The sequence below is a fragment of the Halichoerus grypus genome, chromosome 12, assembly GCF_964656455.1.
Source record: "Halichoerus grypus chromosome 12, mHalGry1.hap1.1, whole genome shotgun sequence".
Lineage (NCBI taxonomy): Eukaryota > Metazoa > Chordata > Mammalia > Carnivora > Phocidae > Halichoerus > Halichoerus grypus.
The window spans coordinates 90595834-90616275 of record NC_135723.1 but is presented as its reverse complement, the minus strand read 5'-3'; the positions used below and the strand labels follow the sequence as shown (position 1 = coordinate 90616275).

The 20442-nt window shown below is 39.2% G+C and overlaps 2 protein-coding genes across 11 annotated transcripts in view; both read left to right on the top strand.

Moving 5' to 3' along the window:
• Window positions 1–20442, top strand: part of PTN (pleiotrophin) — a 486673-nt gene that overhangs the window by 272611 nt on the left and 193620 nt on the right. The window lies entirely within an intron of this gene.
• The window catches only part of DGKI (diacylglycerol kinase iota), a 419644-nt gene that overhangs the window by 335793 nt on the left and 63409 nt on the right, over window positions 1–20442 (top strand). For all 10 annotated transcript variants that reach the window (XM_078059602.1, XM_078059609.1, XM_078059607.1 and 7 more), the window contains 4 exons: window positions 9373–9442; window positions 11572–11612; window positions 12529–12656; window positions 14920–15042. In XM_078059602.1, coding sequence (XP_077915728.1) covers window positions 9373–9442; window positions 11572–11612; window positions 12529–12656; window positions 14920–15042 — 362 coding nt within the window. The remainder of the gene's footprint in view (window positions 1–9372; window positions 9443–11571; window positions 11613–12528; window positions 12657–14919; window positions 15043–20442) is intronic.

Below are 20442 nucleotides of genomic sequence, written 5' to 3'. Positions count from 1 at the left end.
GTAAATTAAGGGCAAGTTTGGCTTATGCGTGCCAAATAGTGGTTCAGATCATTTCCTTATCAATTACATAGAGTTGATGCCAGTTGACTTTTAAAAATATATATGAGAAATAACAGCTTTGCTTTTGTGCGTGCAGCTGTATTTTTAGCATGAGAAACTGATTTTCCATTAGCATATAGTAAAAAAAAATCACATCAGGGATTTTTGAAATAAATTTGTTAATAGTATTCATTTAAAGAGCCTGCAGTTTTACATGATTATTATATTTAAAATGGAAAGGGGCCTGGTCTGTCCAAGGTATATGATTCTGCCTATGTTATAGAACAAGGACAGTCGTAGTCATCTAAATCACACCATTTATATGAAGAAGAATAACAGATCACAAAATGAGCACGCATTCTATCTCTTTGGTGGACTGTAGATTTGATTATGTAACTTGAGAGGACTGAGGGGACTGGAAGCCCTAAATTAGCCCCGAAAGCATCAGTGTCCTTGTTAGTGGTGCAGCTCAGTTATTGATGTGAATTCCCCCTGCAACCCAGCTGCGCTCACACAAGTGCATTTAAGTATATAGTCAGATCACTTTTGAAAGGTGCGTATTTTTCGGCTCATTTTTGGTTCCATCAGAAATTAAGTCTCTTTACATTTATTTTAATGTGCAGTGTTTGCAAAGCAAGCATACTTCCAGCCACTCTTGCTTAGTGGCATGGATGTTGCTGTGTTCACCCTAGCGGTCCACGAAGCTAAGGAAGGTCTACCCTTGGGGCCAGTATTCAGTTTCCTGTGAGGGGCTCTTCTGTTTTTCTCATTTCCCCTTTTCAGCTCCAGTCCGATTCATTGTCCTCGCTGCACTGTTCGTGACCCTCCTGCCGCCCCTGAATCCAGGATCCCTTAATGCCAGGGTCACCCACTCTACCTGTGTGCCATGCCCAGTGTGAGGAGACAGTCAGCTGTTTACCTGACGGGAGGTACATTACCCACAGTGTGCTAGCAATGCCAGTTATCTAAAACACAATTATTTCAAATTCAATAGTATCTCTCTACTGACATCACCATCACTCATATTTTGATTCTCTTTTTTTGAGTAGGAGAGAAAGGGGCGTAGAGAGATAAGATGTAGGAAGTACATGAATCCTGGTCACCTAGTCACCTATGTGGTCATCATTAGTTAAAAACGTCAGTATATAAGGGAGTTTATGGACCATGGCTTTAAGTTACTGCAAATTCTTTTTCAATAATCTTTTCTTTATTCCTGTTCCAATTTTAATCCATCCACATATACATTTGTCTTTGATATTAAGGTCCTTGAGGTACTTCTCTTGACTTTCATTTGCCACTTGTGTTGTGAAGTCTGCCAGGTTTTATAATCTTGGCTTATCTTAATTTTCCGAGTGTGTATAATTCTAGACTTCTCTTTGGTTTTTAACTCCCCACACAAAGTAGACCTTAGGACAACACCTTTCTAGTGTGTACCTTTTGTTTACTTTCTGCAAATCTGTAAAAGTTATACACAAAGACATACATGGATACACATTTGGTTTTTTTCTTTTTAATAAAAATGGATTTGCATCCTTTGCACACTCACTATATATATATTATACCACAACCCATTTTTAACAGTAATGTACCATGAAGATTATGCTTTGCTAATAAATGAAGCTCTAACTCAGTTTTTTAAAACTACTGCTCTACTCTGTGGTATATATTTAACCCTGTCTCTCTGGATAGACATTTAGGTTATATGCACTTTTTGCCATTGTTTGTCTAAACAAAGTTGTAGTAAGCATAGTTGTGCAGATTTGAAAATAAAGCTGTAACCGAAGTGATAATCACATGCTAAACGACTTGGTCACTTGTATGGAGTTGAGAATTGTAACCATGTAACACAGCAAAGTTATCTTAAACTTATGTAATCAGAATTTATATGAACTCTTGTTTCAGTTTCTCTACTCTGAACTGTGGTTCACTATTGTTTTCATTGATTGCCATATTCCCATGGGATTCTCAAGCAGATGGGACTATGGGAGGGGAAAGTGTGCCAGCAATGTGACTGGAGAATTTGAGAGAGGAAAAATTCTGATTTACCAGGCTGTGAACTCTGATAAGAAGTATGGAAGATTAGTTTGACAGTTAATGAAAGCTGAAACTATGAAATATCCTTGAATGCCAGAGGCAAAGGAAGGTTTTCATAACCATTAAAATTATTTTGGCTTTTGCTTTCTTCATGTTTTTGCTTGAGCTGAGTCAAAAAACAACTTCTGTCCAACTTGACCTACGCAAATTCCACCCATCCTTCAAAACCCCCCACTAATTCTAATTCCTCAAGAATCTATAAAACTGAGTATATGAGATCATAACCTCTGAAGTAAAAGAGGGCTGCATTTGAATTGCGACTCCAACACTAAATGGCTGGATACTTGTGAGAGTTTACTTAAATTTCCAAAGCCTCTGCTCTTCATTTATGGCTCAGTTCTAGGTGCTGGAGAAGAAGTTCAAGAAGAATACTGGAGATAGATGAAGGAGAGGTAGATGGAGCTAGATTATGCAGTTTTCTAATGACAGAATGGATATGCCATAAGAATATGGCTTCAAATCAACCTACCAAATAGGACATTAGCCTAATATTCCTAAATGAACTCTGGTGGTGGCCGGGTAACCCTAAATCCAAGAGAGATGGTTCTGTGAACTTTGATCATAATCTCTCCCATACATAGGCTTCGAGGGGATATTTTCTCCAACATAGAATATTAAGTAGATGCAATAACATAAAAAGACTGGTGGTCTAAATTTCATTTAATACAGAACCACCAAGGAATACAGAAATAGAGTTATGTTTATGGAAAATTCTCAGAAGTAAAAAAGGAGCATACTATAAAAGGAGGTAAAGGAAGGAAAGTTTACCAGTCACCCACTGTTACTCCCTGAGTAGTTGACAGCTTGTTGAGATTATTGTTCCATATCCTTTAATGCCAGACAATGGAGATGAGTCTGGGCGGGAGCTGTAGGTGGACGACTTAACATAGCAGGAAGGGATGAAGGAGAGCAAGGGTCAGCAACCTGCTGCTCTGCTTGACATCCTGGCCACTGGCCTTTGTGTAAGTGGATTGCATGATTCAGGATTGTGCCTATTGGCACGTCTTAGCTCTCCATCAGTGTCAGGACTACCTGAAAACCGCTGGCCCAGACCAAAGATTGCTAGCCCCATATTTCAGACTTGAAACAAAAGGGCCTTCTTAAATGTGAGCTGACCCTTCCATGTGCTTTCCCAGCTATTAATATCTTCTGCTGTTTTCCTTACCAGGCTCCCGTTCTGTGAGGAGCCGACTCAAGATCCTTTTCCCAAAATCAATGGCTTTTGACAATTGCTAGGAAATAAAATCATAACTAAAATAGCCATCTCTTGGGAAAAAAAAAAAAAAAGATGTTGAAATCTGGTAAATCAGACATATAACAACTCCAAAAATTGGGGTGAGAAGGTAAGCACCCCGGCGGTTCTCAGTGAGGTAGATACCCTCTGAAGACACGGCCTGTGCTTTGTTCTTCTTTGTGACCCTCACATCACATGCCTTGCGCCTCATTAGCTCCAATCAATACTAGTTGAAAAGACTGAATATAATTGTGTCAAAGGAATAAGAGTAATATATAGCTATGTGACACCTGATGATCCAAGTCAGCAAAAGAAAAGATAGCAATTGATGAAACTAAGCAAATATCAAGCACAGTTACTATTGAATGGGGAATATTATTGAATGGGAAGAGGACAGTAAAGTGCAGTGTTCTGAAAAATATTGCTTTTGGTGACAGAAGACGCTCAGCCTTGAAGACAATACCCTGTATTTAAGGCAACTATCTAGCATCTGATAGTGTGAAAAGAGGTGTTGGGTGCAAGCACCAAACCAACAATGGCATGAGTTCAGTCTTGGTTTGATGTATTTCTTTTTTGTGTCCGTGCATACAAATCTGTTCCATTTGTTTTCTCTGAAATGAAGATTCTGAGCACAAGGACGTTTATGGATAAAATAGTTTTGTGTTGGTGTAGCACCATCTGAATGATCCAGTCTGAAATGTGGCCTATGTTCCGTGAGCCCCAAAGGTGATTAAAGGTCATAATTGTTTTAGGTTAAAAAAAAAAAAAAAGTCCCAGATGCCCCAACATTACTTGCGTAGCATAACAATATCAGCATATCTACATGTGCCAACACATGGGTTAAGCATTCCATGTGTCCTTTCACTTATTTCTCAAAAGAATCCTTTATAATAGATACCATGGTAGCCATTTTACAAATGAGGTAGCCAAGGTACAGAGTAGATAAGAAATTTGCATAAAATCTCAGTTAGTAGGGGGTGACGCCCCAAGATTGTCCTGTTCACGAGCTGGTCTTCTCGGCTGCCAGAATTCCTCTGCCTCTGGGTTTTCTACTTGAGGCTGGATCATGTACCATGGATTGCACTATTATTCCTTCTCATCCAGAGAACTGCCTTTCCTAAACACCTCCAGGACAGAGACTCTCTTGTCATCTCATTTCTTAGTCTGATGATGTCATCCTACAAAAATACGAGTTTTCCAGAAAACCCACCCCTACGCCATTTGACTTAACTTTTAGATGTTAAGAATTTATAGTGTGATTATCTACTGCTGTCTTTTGGGTTTCATCACTAAAGGGTTACCAGTGAAAAACTCCTAGTACTATATGGACCAGATTCAGCATAAGGGATTTTCTTAGCTGAAGTATGTCTTCTTCCTGAGTTCCACTTAGAGAATTTTCAAACAGAGCAACCTTTGATGGGGCAGTAATGACATGATAACTCACAAGATCAGATTAAAAAAAAGTGGACCTGTTGGGGAACACAATTCCTATTAAATCTAAATGTAATATAATCACAAATCAAGCACTCTTGTAATGATTGAAACCACAGATCTGAAAAACTATACCTCAAGTGCCACGTCTAGTGTGCTGCCTATTTATCTTTTGCACAGCCTGTGAACTAAGAATGGTTTTCAGATACTCTAATGCTTGAAGAAACCCCAAAGAATATTTTATAATTCACATAAATTATATGAAATTAAATTTCAGTGTCCATAAATAAACTTGTATTGGAACACACACAATCAGTTTTCCAAAGCAGACTTTCTCATTAAAAGTAGTTTTTGGCTCTGTTTTTCAACTCAAGTGAAATACAACAGCCTCAACCGCCACCAGATTTCCCATCCCTCGCCTGCTCTTTACCTCCTGTTCTCCCCTGGATCTTTTAGATGTCATCCTAGCACCCAGCTGTGCTGATTAGCTGAATTTCTTTGTGTCTTATTTTATAGATTGTTGGTATATTTTGTGGGTATGTTTTTACATTTTGTCCATCTGCTGCAGTGAAACATCATTTTAACACTGATTTTAGGTAATCTCCAACTTTTAGGGTCCTAATGCAAGTGAGATCCTTTCATCTGCATATATATGTGTGGGCTAGATTAGATCCAAGGGGAAAATTTTGCTGAGACTTGACTGCTTTTATGTATCTTTTTGACATGTAAAATTTGGAAATAAGTAGTTTAATTGCATTGCATTATAAATCCTTCCCAGATTGGGGTAGGTGATAATTGCATTTTTACTTTGGAATTCAAATACCTTTTTATTTATTTATTTATTTATTTATTTGAGAGAGAGAGAGCGCACAAGTAGGGAGAGGGGCAGAGGGAGATGAAAAAACAGACTCCCTGCTAAGCAGAGAGCCCACTGCAGGGCTCGATCCCAGGACCCCAAGATCATGACCTGAGCCAAAGACAGACGCCTAACCGACTGAGCCACCCAGGCACTCCTCAAATGCCATTTAACATAGGACTTCATTATATTAATAATTCTGTTTTTAAGAGCTGACAATTTTTTTTATGAACAAGGCTGAAGGAGCTCTGTAAAAGGAGGGAGAGGATGCAAACCTAGTTCAGGGGAGCTACATCAGAGAAGTTAGGGCTCTCCCTGTGCACTTGTAACCATCTCCTAAGACGCTGGGTTAATCTGCACGTGACCAAGAGAGTGTCCAGTTATTTTTCAATGACATTTTTCTCATGAGCTTCTTGGGATTCCAGATCACTTTAATAACCTATAGAAAGCAGTGAAACATGCACCTCCACTAGACACACTGAATTTAGCATAAAATTTCAGGGAGTTAAGGCTTGTTGAACTTAGTGGAGGGTCCACTTGAACCTATTTGAAGTGTTTCAAAGATCTCTATTCTTTGGCAGCCAGTGTGTTTTCACAGAGCAAACTGGTAACATTCTCTTTAAATAAAACCTCTTTAAGGAAGTTGAGTTGTAGCAAATGCCTGTGAATGAAGGTTTAGAGAAAATAAACAAACAGAAAATATACAAAATAGGGGCGCCTGGGTGGCTCAGTTGGTTAAGCGACTGCCTTCGGCTCAGGTCATGATCCTGGAGTCCCGGGATCGAGTCCCACATCGGGCTCCCTGCTCGGCAGGGAGTCTGCTTCTCCCTCTGACCCTCCTCCCTCTCATGCTCTCTGTCTCTCATTCTCTCTCTCGCAAATAAATAAAATCTTAAAAAAAAAAAAAAAAAGAAAATATACAAAATAAATAGGCACATCCATAAAACTCTCCTGACACACAGACCCTCATACATAAAAATGTATACAATTATACCAATATTATTTTACCAGCCTGTGGTAAGCTAGTCACGTGATTGAGGCAGTATATCAATCTGCATTTTATTTATTTTTTTCAATCTGCGTTTTATTAAATGAGACTAAATAATATCCGATATTCTCTAATTTGAATACTCCAGCAATAACATTATTAATCTTTAGGTTTTTTTAAATGATAAATTAAGCACTTCTGCATTCTTTCAGAGTAGATTTTTACCTAGGGAAATTTCATTTTTGTGTGGGGGGCTCTCTGTAGCACGTTTGACATCAGATTTCAGAAACTGTCCTTGGTGTCTAAGCCATCTTTATTTCTAGAGAAGACAGCCATGTTTCTGTTTAATATTTTTATTTAGGAGCTTTCATAGTTGGCACTAAATATTTCAAATCACATTTGAATCTCCTGACTTACTACATTTGACACTAAATGGACATGTTGGTGACTTTACATGTTTTATAAAAATACAGTAAGAACCTTAAGTTTCTTTAAAACAGTATATCATGTGTCAAAATGTACTTCTCGAAATGTTAAATGTGATTTTCATACAAATAGGTACTGAGCACATATCACAATTTCATTTAGTGCAACCAGCAGGATGGCAAAGCCCGTTCAGAAAAGAGAGAAATATCTCTGTGTTCATAGCTACATATATATCCCTAGAGATATGTATTTATCTGTCTATCCATAGCTATATCAATTCTACACATATAAATATAAAATTTTGGTGCCAGACTCGAGACCAGTTTTTTTTCTCTATCAATTATTTACTTTGCAGAATCCATTCATATTAAAAATTCCATGTAGTCAAGGTTTCTTATAATAAAACGGATCCCTTTTGTTAGGTCCATGCTTTTAAACCTCTAGCGTACATCACCTTCACCTGAAAGATTACGGGGTTCCACTCCCAGGGTTTCTATAAACTTGTGGTTGTGCCAGGGAATTTGTATTTCTCACAAGTTCCTAGCTGATGCTGCTGTTCCGTGGTTCACATTTTGAGACCCGCTGATCTAAGCATAGGCTTTGCCTGAGGAGCAAGTGAGGCATGAGGGAGTGTTGATCAAAACCCCAAACAAGTCAATGCAACCTCTGATTAGTTCTCTTATTGTTTGTCCTATGTTATTCCTAGTTCCTTCTCCTGTCCCCCCTCCGGTACACACGGATCAGTCACACCCAGCTGCACTCCAGGGATGCTACCTATATTAGAACATCTCAAATCCCTAATGTGGGTCAAACTCCCACTGTCTTCCCCACAGAGACCTAGCCTCCCTCCTCATTTGTCCTGTTTCTGTCAACAATTTCAATGTCATTATAAGCCAGGGCTAGAATGCTCCAAGTTATGTGTTGTAAACCAGAATGCGCTTTTTATTTTTAAATTATCATTGACAGAGTTTCTCTTAGGGGAGATTTTCAGTTTTTGAAAGTTTGGAATTATAAAGAGATAATCCCTTCTGCTTTCAATCTGCCAGTTCCCTAGTCTGTTCTTCTGTGATGTGGCCTTAATTCCTTGTAAGAAGTAAAAGCTTCAGAGACTTCTGGAAATCTTGGGAACTGGTAGTAGTATTAAATCAGGAAGGATGCTAGTCCTGGTGATCTCTTGGAAGGGCAGCTTTTGAAGAATGATGCATCAGAAGCCAGTCTTCTAGAGGTCGGGCCAAAATGGCTAAGGGGAAGTTGGAGGCAGGAGATACTGAGGCATATTTCAGGGATTTGGCAGGGCAAGGAAGGGGAAATTAATTTTCAGAAGATGTAACAAGATCAATCGAGGGGAATTTGTTTTAGAGAGGGGGAGCCATTGAAAGCAGAAAAATTAATGAATTTCTGGGTAGGGAAGAGGATTTCAGTAAGAATACAGAAATAAAGTTTGAAAGGAAAGAAGAGGGTAATCTGGAGACTAGATGAAGTGGTTAGCTTTGAACAGGAAAAAAACTTTTTATCTAAGGCTAAAGGAGAGGAGATGGAGGCTAGCAGATGGCCTTGAGTTCACACATGAGAGGGGGTAGGATCGGGCATCTTAGAAGCTAGAGAGCTGGAGAATGCTAAGGCGGATGAGTACATCGTTGGCTAAGTCCGTGTTGGGCAGACGATTTTGTCACCAGCCAGCCTGGCAGAAGGTTCTTCCTCCTTGTGCGCAGCTCTGCAGGCAGGTTCAGTGGATAAGGTTGAGGTAATGATGGCCTCAGTATGTGATGTTGATTTTCTTTGCTCTCATGCAGACAAATTGCCCTGTATAACAGATGCTATTGTAGTTAAGGGGTTTTGACACTGCAGATGGATGGCCTCTTGCGTTTCTTCAATGCTGCGGGTCCATTCTGGCCAGTAGATGAGGCTCAGCCCCTTCCCATTTTGTGCCAATGCCTTCCTTATACCCATGTGGGGAACCACAGTGTAAATGACAGCCAGCTGCCCCTACTTCCTTAGCTTCACAAAAGCAAAGAAATTCCCTAAACGAGGTAAATGTCCCCAGTTATGTCATTTATGAATGCTTAATAGAGTAGTTGAGAACTTCATGGAAATTTTATGTGGGAGTTGTTTTAGAAGGTCCCGTGTGAAGTAATTTATTTCAAAGCACAGCCTCTCTTTCTAGTAAGAATACGATTTGGCCTCTCACCAGTGCTCGGTTTAGGAAAGGATGCTCACTCTTAGAAGTAGTCGATATGGTACAGTGAGGTTAAAACCCTCAGGTCATTCAAATGGAGTCAGGAGGATGTATGTGTCTCTTTCCAGGACCACGAAACCTCCTTCCCCAGGGCGCTCTCAGCTCAGAGACTCTCCCCACGGTGGTGCTTTCTAGATGGTGAGTGTTTTCTCTTTCATGGAGCAGTGGGGATTGCAGAAGCAGCAGGACAACAATGCATTGATAGATGGGGTGGAGTGGACCCTGGTTTTCCAAGGGATTATTCAGAAACTCTTTATGTGGCTCTGTGTGACTGGTATTTGCATCTCAAACTATGTGGACTCACTGATGTTGCGACATACTTTCCTGAAGTCATTTTTTTCAGAGAAAGTTGGTTACCTTGGGCTGAACTCAGCATCAAATTGCCCAAACTGACATTTCCCTTTCTGTGCCCACCGCCCCCCCCCCCCCTTTTCCTGAAACATGTTGAGGGCTTATCTTAAATTCAGGCCAGTAGATGGATACAGTACACAGCAGACAGGTACTAATTCCCTATTGTTTGCTTATTGTAACTTTCGTATATTTCCATTAGCCATCATTTCAGTATGAGTATACATTTTTGCAAAAATGTGGAAATTTTCAGTTGCATTCAGATCTGCTCTGCTGAGCATGGCCTATTGAATGTATTTCAGTTATTTTCTGATTGGTTAATGGGTTCATTTTCCATTGCAAGCATCCCTCACTCCCTAGATGCTGCCTAATCCTGTTTTTCTATCAGTTAGTTACCCATATTACAGTACACTCCTGCTTATCTACTGCCCAGTGTATCAACGACCCGGTATCTCTCTTGTCTATGTGGACATGTGGTTTTCACTGTAGACATTTCTTTGGTTGATCTGGGGATGCAGATATAAATGTGGACAAGAGTGCGACAGGATGTGTGAGTATATGAACAGTACTATGAAGATGAACACTTGTATTTATATCAGATCTAACCCAAGTGAATCATGCCCTAGGTTTTCATTAATAGCTCATCACCTACTCTGAAGATAACTGACACTACTTTCCTCCGGCTCCTTTATTCCCTTGTGATGAAAAGCACAATCATGTGTTTTTTCCTGAATTCACAGGGAAACAACTTATATTTGAGAAAATTTTAGAAGTTTATATGAATTGTTCTATATACAGTCTGTTCTTTATACATTCTTAGATAAAATTGCAAGTGTGATGTTAGTTATATTCTATAGATAGAAAAACCTTTAAAAGGTGATCACACTTAAGGTTAAAAAGAACCAAAGTAGAATAAGTCCTCAGATTTTATTCCTTTGTTGCTTTTAGCGGGGAGGGACCGTGACTGTCTTGTTTCTCAGCTCATGTCCTTTGGAGAGAAGCTACTCATTAAATAGTTATGATTTTTGAATGATTATTTGCATTTTGAGTTATTCCCTCTAGGACTATGTACTTTGTAGAAAATCTATTTATAATATTTGGACTCTGTTGGATAGATTTAAGTGAGGAGGAACATAATTCTTTTGAGTATTAAGAATAATCAGAATAGTGTCTACAAACCCAAAGTTTGCAATTTTTTTTCCCCAAACCACAGATGCAACCCAGTTCCTTTTAAGAATGCTTAAATAATTATTTTTACTGTTTTGGCTTTCTTTAGACATGGCTTAGGAATTCAATCTTGAAGTGAAATGAATCCTTCAGTACCAGCTGTGGTCCCTGGCTCTGCATCTTCAAGCTTTTTTTTCAAAATGAGAATCACTTCCTTGGGAAGTCTGGCTACCTACGAGTCCCCCCCCACCACCACCACCTTTATTTACTTAATAAATACATACTGAGTCCCAGCTCTGTTTAAGGTCCTGTGCTAGTGTCTATAGACATAAAAGAGTAAATGAAACACAGACCTTTAAAGAGGCAGATATCTCTGTCTCCTAGTTATTTATGAAGATGGTGTCTACAAGAAGTATAAAAAAATGTGAATATGCCTAAAGGTAGGAGCAATGAATTCTGTCCAGAGTAGGGAAGACGGGACGGAAGAATGTTTCTCAGAGGAGGCAGTATTTAAGTTGGTCCTTAAGAGACAAGTAAGATTTAGTTAGGGAGATGTAATGGGGAAGGGCTTTCTAAGCTGGGGCGTAGCCATAGCAGACAGGGAAGTTCTGGGTTTTTCTAAATTTAGGAACTGGCCAGCAGGCCGGCATGCCTGGAATGCAAAGATTTTGAGTGGCATAATAGGAGAGAAGGTTGCAAATTTGGTGCTAGATCACAGGACTCTGAATGCCATATACATTTTTCTTTCCTAGCAACTTCTGCTGATCGCTTTTACCGAATAGACAGATCTCAGGTAAGCTTTCTTGAGCCTATTTGTAAAAGTGAAAAATTCCCAAATCAATAGACTTTATTGGTAGCTAATCTTACACATTTTTCTAATGTAAACCCTAAAACATTTACACATTCCAGCATGGGACTCATAGCCTAAGTTATGAGTTTTTTTATTTGTCTTCACACATTTTGTGATTTGTGGACTCAAGATTTGACCTTGTAAATGAGTACAGAAAATAACCAGGCTTATAGATGTTATCACCAGCCTGCACTCTAAATTTTCTCGCACACTGCTACTTTTACTACTTCCTAGCTCCATTTTATGGCTTTTTCAGCTTATTTTGGTTAGCAAGTTTGACACCTCAGGTGTATATTTATGCTACTCAGTTGCAACTCATCACTTCCCGGGATTTCGTAATGAGAAAAAAAAAATGCTTCTGCTCAATGATAATAAATGTTCCTACTGTCCAAATTCTCCTGCAATAAAGAAGAAGAAGAAGAAATAATAATATAGCATGGAATCCAGTGATAAAACCAGTTGTTAATCATGCCACTTAGCTTTGGCCGGATCCTGGGGGTCCAAGGCCAGCTTACTGCACAATTCATGCTGGACCAAGCCACAAGTGGGGTGTCGCTTCTTAGAAAGTATTTGGGAAGAAGAGGCAAGCCCATCTCTGGTTACACCTGACAAGATCCTGGTCAAGTAGGAATCCCAAACCAAGAAGGATTCACCTCTTCCCCTCACCAGTCTCTTGCTACCATGTCGCTTCAGGGATGGATGTCCACTTGTCAGGCCTCTGAACATACACTGTGGTCTTTGGATATGCCATCGACTTTCATTATCCCTCAAGACCAAGGATGCTTTGTTTTGTCACTTATCAGATGATAGATTTGAGCATCTTGTCAATCCTTTGACAGACTTCTTTTTTCTTCCTTAGGAACATTTGCACTTTGTGATGGAGATTTCCCAAGACGAGATTTTTATTCTGGATCCAGATATGGTGTTGTCACCGCAGGCAGGAACACCTCCAGGAATGCCTGACCTGGTGGTGGAGCAAGCGTCAGGGTGAGTGCGCCCTTCTTTGGCGATGTGGTAGTGAGGCTGGCCACAGTGTGACATCCGTGTCCGACGTGGCTTTGCACTGGACATTTCTAATGACATTGAACTATCTTGAAATACAGGTTTTCTTGCTGGGTTTCATTAGCGTGTAGCATAACTGGTTCCATTCTGTGTCTGTCTTTTGAATGGCTGCATAGAATTACTCTTTCCCACCAAGATTTGTACCATGTCTGAACTTTCTTTAACCACTACATCCACACTTCTTACCAAACTATAAAGTACTAGTATTTGCATTTGTGCATATATATCTATAATGCTTGTATCATCCAAAGGAAAATGGGCACAGGTGGTTTGACTCTTACTTTTCTCCTCTACCACTTCCTCCTCCCTTTTTTTGCTATATCCAGGCAGCCTGAGACAGAGATGGTATAATAATAACTATGACGTATCAAGCACTTACTGTGAGCCACATACTGTCCTAAATGCCTTTCTTATATCCCTACCACCACTTCATAGTAACCTTGTCATTGGAAGTGCTCTGTGCTTATTTCCTGATCTGTAAAATGGAAATGAAGACTACGCAGAGAATTGTTTGAAAATTAAATCAGTTGATGCGTGTGAAGTATTTAGGATAGTTCTTGACACTTGGTAGACACTCATTCAATATGATGTTATTAAAATGATCCTCGTCATCACTGTCCTGTCACAGTGCCCCTGCATGTCTGGTACTACTATTATCCTAAATCCACAGATAACAAAATTGAGGCTCAGAGGGTTCTTTAACTTTGCCGCCATTGCACAGAAAATGAATGGCAAAATTGAGATTTGGTCCCAGGTTTTATGCTAAAGCCCGTGCATTTAATCACTATGTTGAACCACCAAAATATTATTAATATTTCTAGGTTATTTCAGCAATTCCAAAATACTTATTTAGAGACCTTTTTAGGTGCCAGCTACTAGTAGAAGCCCTTAGGAAACAACAGCGCAAAAATAAAAAATTGAAAATTTCTGCCCTTGTAAAGTCTGATGAATTTTGATGTCTTAACTGGTATATGGAGGCCAAATAGTTAAAATAAGGATTTCCCTGGAAAGCACACACACACAGGCACTCAAATAGCATTTGCGAATTGTGTACACACACACACACACACATATATGTAGACATGTTCACTTGAGGTAACCTTATGCCTGTTTACCCCTGTGCACTAATTTATTTGGTCATTGCTGCCATTTCTGAATATTTCTTACTCTGCCAAGGCCAGCTGGTATCAGTGATATGTATCAAGTCCAGAGAAGACAGAAGTGGCAGGATGGGGCAGGTATATAGCGGCGTTTAGGAAAGCCAGAACTAGTGATATCAAATGTGTATCCCCGGGAGTCCCAGAAGGTGGTGGAGAAGCCCATCTTCACAGTCCATGTCTGTAAATCCAGCCTATCCGCTGTGGGGAAAGCTAGTGAGATGCTGGATCATCCTGCAGGGGCAGTGGGCATTAGAGTCTTGCTGTCCTCTTGCCCAACATGATCTTGGCTGCAGTCTTCAATCTGGTTAAGAGTAAACCCGTTCTACCACACTCACCCTGCTCTTTGCCCTCTCTCTATATCAATAATTGGCCAAAAGAAATGGCTTTGTCCTGGGCATCCTCTATTAGCCCTAGCTCCAAAAATAAAGTAGCTCAAAGTAGCTTGAAAATCCATTAGCACTTCAATCAGTCCCTTTCTTATTTCTGGTCAGTTGCCCCTTCTGGAAATGAACAAGGACAGGAAAGCAGTGAAAAAGGATGGGCTTTGTTATTTCCTAATTTCCATTTCTACATCAGGTCCCATTACTTCTTATTTACATCACATTTAAAATTACTTAATCTTTTTTTAAGATTTCATTTTTTTATTTGAGAGAGAGAGCGCGTGCACGGTGGGGGGTGGGGGGAGGCAGACTCCCTGCAGAGCAGGGAGCCCAAAGTGGGGCTGATCCCAGGACCCTGAGATCATGACCTGAGCCGAAGGCAGATGCTTAACTGACTGAGCCACCCAGGCACCCCTAAAATTACTTAATCTTGAAAGGCAGTTTTCTCATCTGTAGAGGGCAGAAGCACACAAATAGTTCATGATACTTGAGAAAATTAAATAATGAATGTGAAGAAGTAACTAGTAAATACCCAGTAAAGATTAGTTTGCCATCTCACATCTAGACAAGAATCATCTTGAGACAGAGCAGAGTAGGTGCCGTGCTGGCTTGGAATGCCTAAATGCCTGGTGCCCGGCTTTCTCCCAGGATTTCCGACTGGTGGAATCCCGCCCTACGGAAGCGCATGCTGAGCGACAGCGGGCTGGGAACGATAACTCCGCATTATGAGGACTCGGATTTGAGAGATCTCAGCCACTCCCGTGTGCTACAGTAAGAGTGCTCTCTCTGTCCTTTGTGACCCTGTGATCGCCGGGGGAGGAGTGCCGGGTACCTCACCAGGGGTGAGGGGTCGCTTTTCAGTGGTGCTCCCAACTGTCTGTTGTGCCACTCTGTGCTCCCCCATCTTACTCGCTTGGCTCACTTTTCCCAACCCCAAGCTCCTGATGGAGCTTCACTTTCCATTTCTTTTGCTCCCGAGCCGCTCTGAGACCGCACGTGTGTATCTATACATACTCTGAACCTCACTAGTGTTTGCTTTACTGGAATCCAGTGTTTACTAGATGTCCCTGTGTTTGCCACATCGTGAAGACATGCATGAGAGAGATCATGAAGAGTCTGGAAGTGACATAGAGTTTTTTCATTTGTGGGAACATTTCCTCTTGCTGCTACAATTCTGTTTCATGTGTCTCCAGTCCTGTCGTACAGTCAGGTGGTTTTGTTGGCTGAAGTGGAGCTGCTCCCGTGACTCGGGGTCTCTGGGGTAAATGATGCAGCTTTTGTTCCTAGATCGGAATAGTAAGTGTGTTTGCTTCTGAGGTCTGCCCATGGTCAGAAAGGAGGGTGAATGTTGGAGTTTTGCCACAGTGCTGGCACATTTGTGTCTGCACACTCTTTTCTTCCTGTGCTATCTCCTTGAAGGAGCAGATTCTAGGTGCGGTCAACGGTCATGGATACATTCTTTCACCCCATTTCAGAGGTTATACAAGTTTGTTGCAATTCATGATACTAGGCTGGTTTCCAATCCTATCCAAGGTCCTAACTGAATAGGGCCGATGGCCTTGTTACTGTGCAGTCTTACAATTTTTACAAAATAAAAAGATTAAGAGTCTTAGAAGCCTAGGGTTAACCAAATAGACATTGTTTCTAAAGGAAGACCACAGCAATTTTGGTATGGCAAAGGGGGGAAAAGTGAGAAATCTGGAGCTAAATACTTCATCGGTGGGAAGGTTCTACTCAGATATCCCAGGGGCAAAAGGCAATTTCATTTTAATTGCTTCTCTGTACTACCTCTTATTTTGTTGTGTGAAGAGTAGAAAGGAGAAAGTGAATTACTGTGGATTTTCCTTTTTAATCAAACCAAGTTAGATTTTGATCACATTTTGATCGCTTACAACTCAGGGTGTTTTTCCATTTCTTTTTTATATGGAATTGATGCTTATGAACCACAATGAGTCAGCCACCCACTGATGGCTAAAAATGTGGCCACCTAGCTGCGGGCAGATTTATTTGAAAAATTAGAGTTTAGACACAGACATAGGAATTATGCCTAGACAAACCAGATGAGTATTGTAGTTGTTCTTACAGACAAGCTATTTCCAAAAAGTAGAGTGATCTCACTCTGGTTTCCTGTTCCCTGATTTTTCTATGTGGAGTATATTAAAGTATATATCATGATATGTGAAGTGTAAGGTAGTAAATATTCTTCCCAAATCACAAATATACATACTACTTCATGTAATAGCCATGTTCTTAAAACTCTATATAAAAATCAACTCTTATTCTTCATTTGGGTTGTATTATCCTTTCAGAGATTTCTCTTAATTTTTTATTGATCTTTACTTGGCAGTTGTCAGTTGCCTTGGTCATTTATACTACCTTAGCTCTTAGGTGCACTAGAGCAATTAACTTTAAATTTTTTTCCTGCCAGATCACTCGAAAACAAAGTAACACTCAAACACTCACCCCTAGCCTCTGAGTCTGTCTAGCTGAATCTCTGCACATTGTGAAATAGAGACAAGCCACCCCCCCCCAAATTCTGCCTGAATCCCTGACTCAAAGAATATAGGAGCATAATAAAAGAGTTGTTTTAAATCATTAAAAATAAGTAAGTACTGTACCCTACCCCAATTTGCCCATTAATTCTTTAATTTTTTTTATTATTATTACTGTGTCCATTAATTCCTTAGAAAGAACATCTCTTTACTTCCTTCAGAGATCATCTCTGATGCAAAGTGGTATAATTGCTGTTACGGAATAATTCAATTATATAATACATAGATATTATATACCATGTTAGTAATGGCTAGTATTGATAGAATGTCTCCTACTTGCTTTGTATCATAGCTAAATTATCTTTAATTCTTTTAACAACTTTTAAATCTTACCATTGCTTAACAATGAGTAAAGTGAGCCTTACAGAGTTTAAAATATTCATCTTGGATCACGCAAGACAGCAGGAATGGGAATTGTGGTTTGAGTCAGGTTGGCTTGACTTCTGACTTCATGCTTTTTCTGACCATACTGTACTATCTTCCTGAAGGGCTGGTGCAAAGGCATGGTGCCTACAGCCCCGTGGCCCAAGAAAGGTTTACTTTGGCTTCTGTTTATTTTAGCATTTGTAAAGTGTCTGGGGAATCTTTAAAAAGAGATTGAAATGTTTAAAAAGATAGACTTTTATTTAAAAATTATTAAATATATATTAAATTTGCCCCAATCTAAATAAGCACAAAAATTATTCAAAAGGTCATTTGTTTTATTTCTTAAATTCCGCGTAAGAGCAAAGGGGGAGAAAAAAAGAGGCAAACAGTATAGAGTTCCCTGAAAGAGTTAAAAGTAGAGCTACCCCACAACCCAGCCATTGCACTACTGGGTATTTACCCCAAAGATACAGCAGTGTCCACAATAACCAAAATATGGAAAGAACCCAGATGTCTATTGACAGGTGAATGGATAAGGAAGATGTGAGACACACACACACACACACACACACACACACACACACACACACACAATGGAATATTACTCAACCATCAAAAAGAATGAAATCTTGCCACTTACAACGATGTGGATGGAACTAGAGGGTATCATGCTAAGCAGAATGAGTCAGAGGAAGACAAACACCATATGATTTCACTCATATGTGGAATTTAAGAAACAAAACAGATGAACATAGGGGAAGGGAAGGAAAAATAAAATAAGAGGAAAACAGAGAGGGAGACAAACCATAAGAGACTCTTAACTATAGGGAACAAACTGAGGGTTGCTGGAGGGGAGGTGGGTGGGGGATGGGGCAACTGGGTGATGGGCATTAAGGAGGGCACTTGATGTAATGAGCATTGGGTGTTGTAGGCAACTGATGAATCACTGAATTCTACCTCTGAAACTAATATTACAGTATATGTTAATTAAATTGAACTTAAAAAATTTTTTAAAAAAGAGGCAAACCAAGAAACAGACTTCCTAACTATAGAGAACAAACTGATGGTTACCAGAAGGGAGGTGGGAGGACGGGTGGGTGAAACAGGTGATGGGGATTAAGGAGGGCACTTGTGATGAGCTCCTGGTGTTGTATGGAAGTGTTGAATCCCTCTATTGTACACCTGAAGCTAATTTTACATGTATGGTAACTAACTGGAATTTAAATAAAAACTGTAAAAAAATTATATGAAGGGTACTCATGTGCCAAACACACTGATATATTATGTTGTTTTATGTTATTATTTGCATTAGGTCTTTCAGTCCATAAACAATATACAGTAACATACAAATATATTTTTTATGGATTTTTTTGTTTGTATTATCTTTCTACTTTTCATTACCTGTATTGAACAATGTATATGCTTTTCAGACTTGCCATTTCATTCAACGGTTGTATTTTTAAAATGTGTTCATATTGATATATGTAGTTTTTAATGAACTCTAATTGGTATAGAATATTGCATCATTAATACTCCGTAACTTATTTCTCGATTTTGATAGCAATTTCTAATATTATTTTAAAAATGCCGTGAATACCCTGGGGCATGGGTCCTGTGTTGCAGGGTGTATGTGCAGTTTCAACTTTGCTTAATATTCCCAGCAGGAATATGAAAAACATGAAAAAAGAATTATTGTAACATTTTAGGTACTACCGGCATCTGCTGCTTTCAGCTTTAAAGCCCCGGTCAGCTTGGAGATAGGGAAAGTCCAAGTTTAACATCATGTTCACAATATTAAATAACTCACTATATAAAAAGATCAAAAGGGAAATTTTAAATTCTTAGAACTGAAAATAACTATCAGAGTCTGCAGAACCCACTAACGTCTTACTCACAGGATGATTTATGACTCTAAATTCACTTATCAAAGGAAAAATGATTCATACAAATAAAGCATTCAGTTTAATAAACTGGAAAAAGAATCCCAGAGTAGAAAACAAACAAGAGGGAAGAATAATAATAAAGACAGAAATCACTGATGAGGAGAATAAAACAAAGAAATGATTAACCGAGACTTAAATGTTAAAATATTGATTCTTTAATAAAAAGGCAGGTAAGAGACAAAATCCTGAGAAAAGTGACTTTAAAAATAGTAAATATGGGAAACAGAAAGGACTGTAATTGCAATGCTTTACTACCGCATTCTTCCTCCACGGCACCTGGCCTGCACCTGCTCAAGGTGACCCTTTCCCCTCCAAACTCCATATGACCCAACCCCCTGGGGGTCTCCTCAGAGTTCTCCTCATTTTAACTTTTATTTCTAAGAGCCATCAGCCTCCCTTCTACTTCAGGAAGAGTGAGATGGAATGAACAAATAGAATGAATTAGATTTCTATTATTATTCTTAGATTCTATTATTACCTTTATATTGTAACTCCATTTAGAAACATCATTTTATAAGGAAGGTATAGATAGTCCAATTATACACAAGTCCTCTAGGAGAGACTATCATTCCAAAGAAGGATGTACACACATATACGGTCTTCAAAACCTGTGAACATAGTAAAAAACAATCTTTAAGAACCAATTTTGAGATAAATTGGTGAGAGGTGGTTGACTCATAATGAATTTGTCTTTAGGTTCAAAAATGTTTTCAGTGTTTAAGAAAGTTCTACTTAAAATAATATGATTCTAGAAACATGTTTGCTCTCATCATTAATTATACCACCAAAATTAGTGACAAGGCTGTATTTCATTTTGGCAGAAGATTTGTAAGGGAGGAATTAACTGAAATTTTAGCAAACAGAATCTCAGTCCTAAGGCAGACTTTTCTCAACTTCAGGATCTTTGAGATTAAAAAAAAAAAAAATAGCACTGACTGAAAACTCTAGTATATTCTTAACAAGTAATTTTTTGAGAAGGACAGACTTAACCTGAGTCAGATGGGTTAAGGGAAAACAGGTTAAGGGACTGGGAGGTATTTAGTTTCTGAAAAATAATAATCTTTTCTAGTTCTTTTTTGTTTGTTTGTTTATGTGAAACCCCCAAAACTAACTAAAAGAGATGCACTTTTTCTTAGTGTCTCCAAATCCTAAATCTGAAAGAACTAAGATAAAGGTCACACAGGTAAAAAGAGAATATCTTGCCACAGGACTAAGACAAGGGGGAAGAGTATAGAGAACCACCCAAAGGCAGACATTCCATCCAGACATCTGTGTCTAGGCAAGTATTTGTTACCTGATCAGCTAAGCAG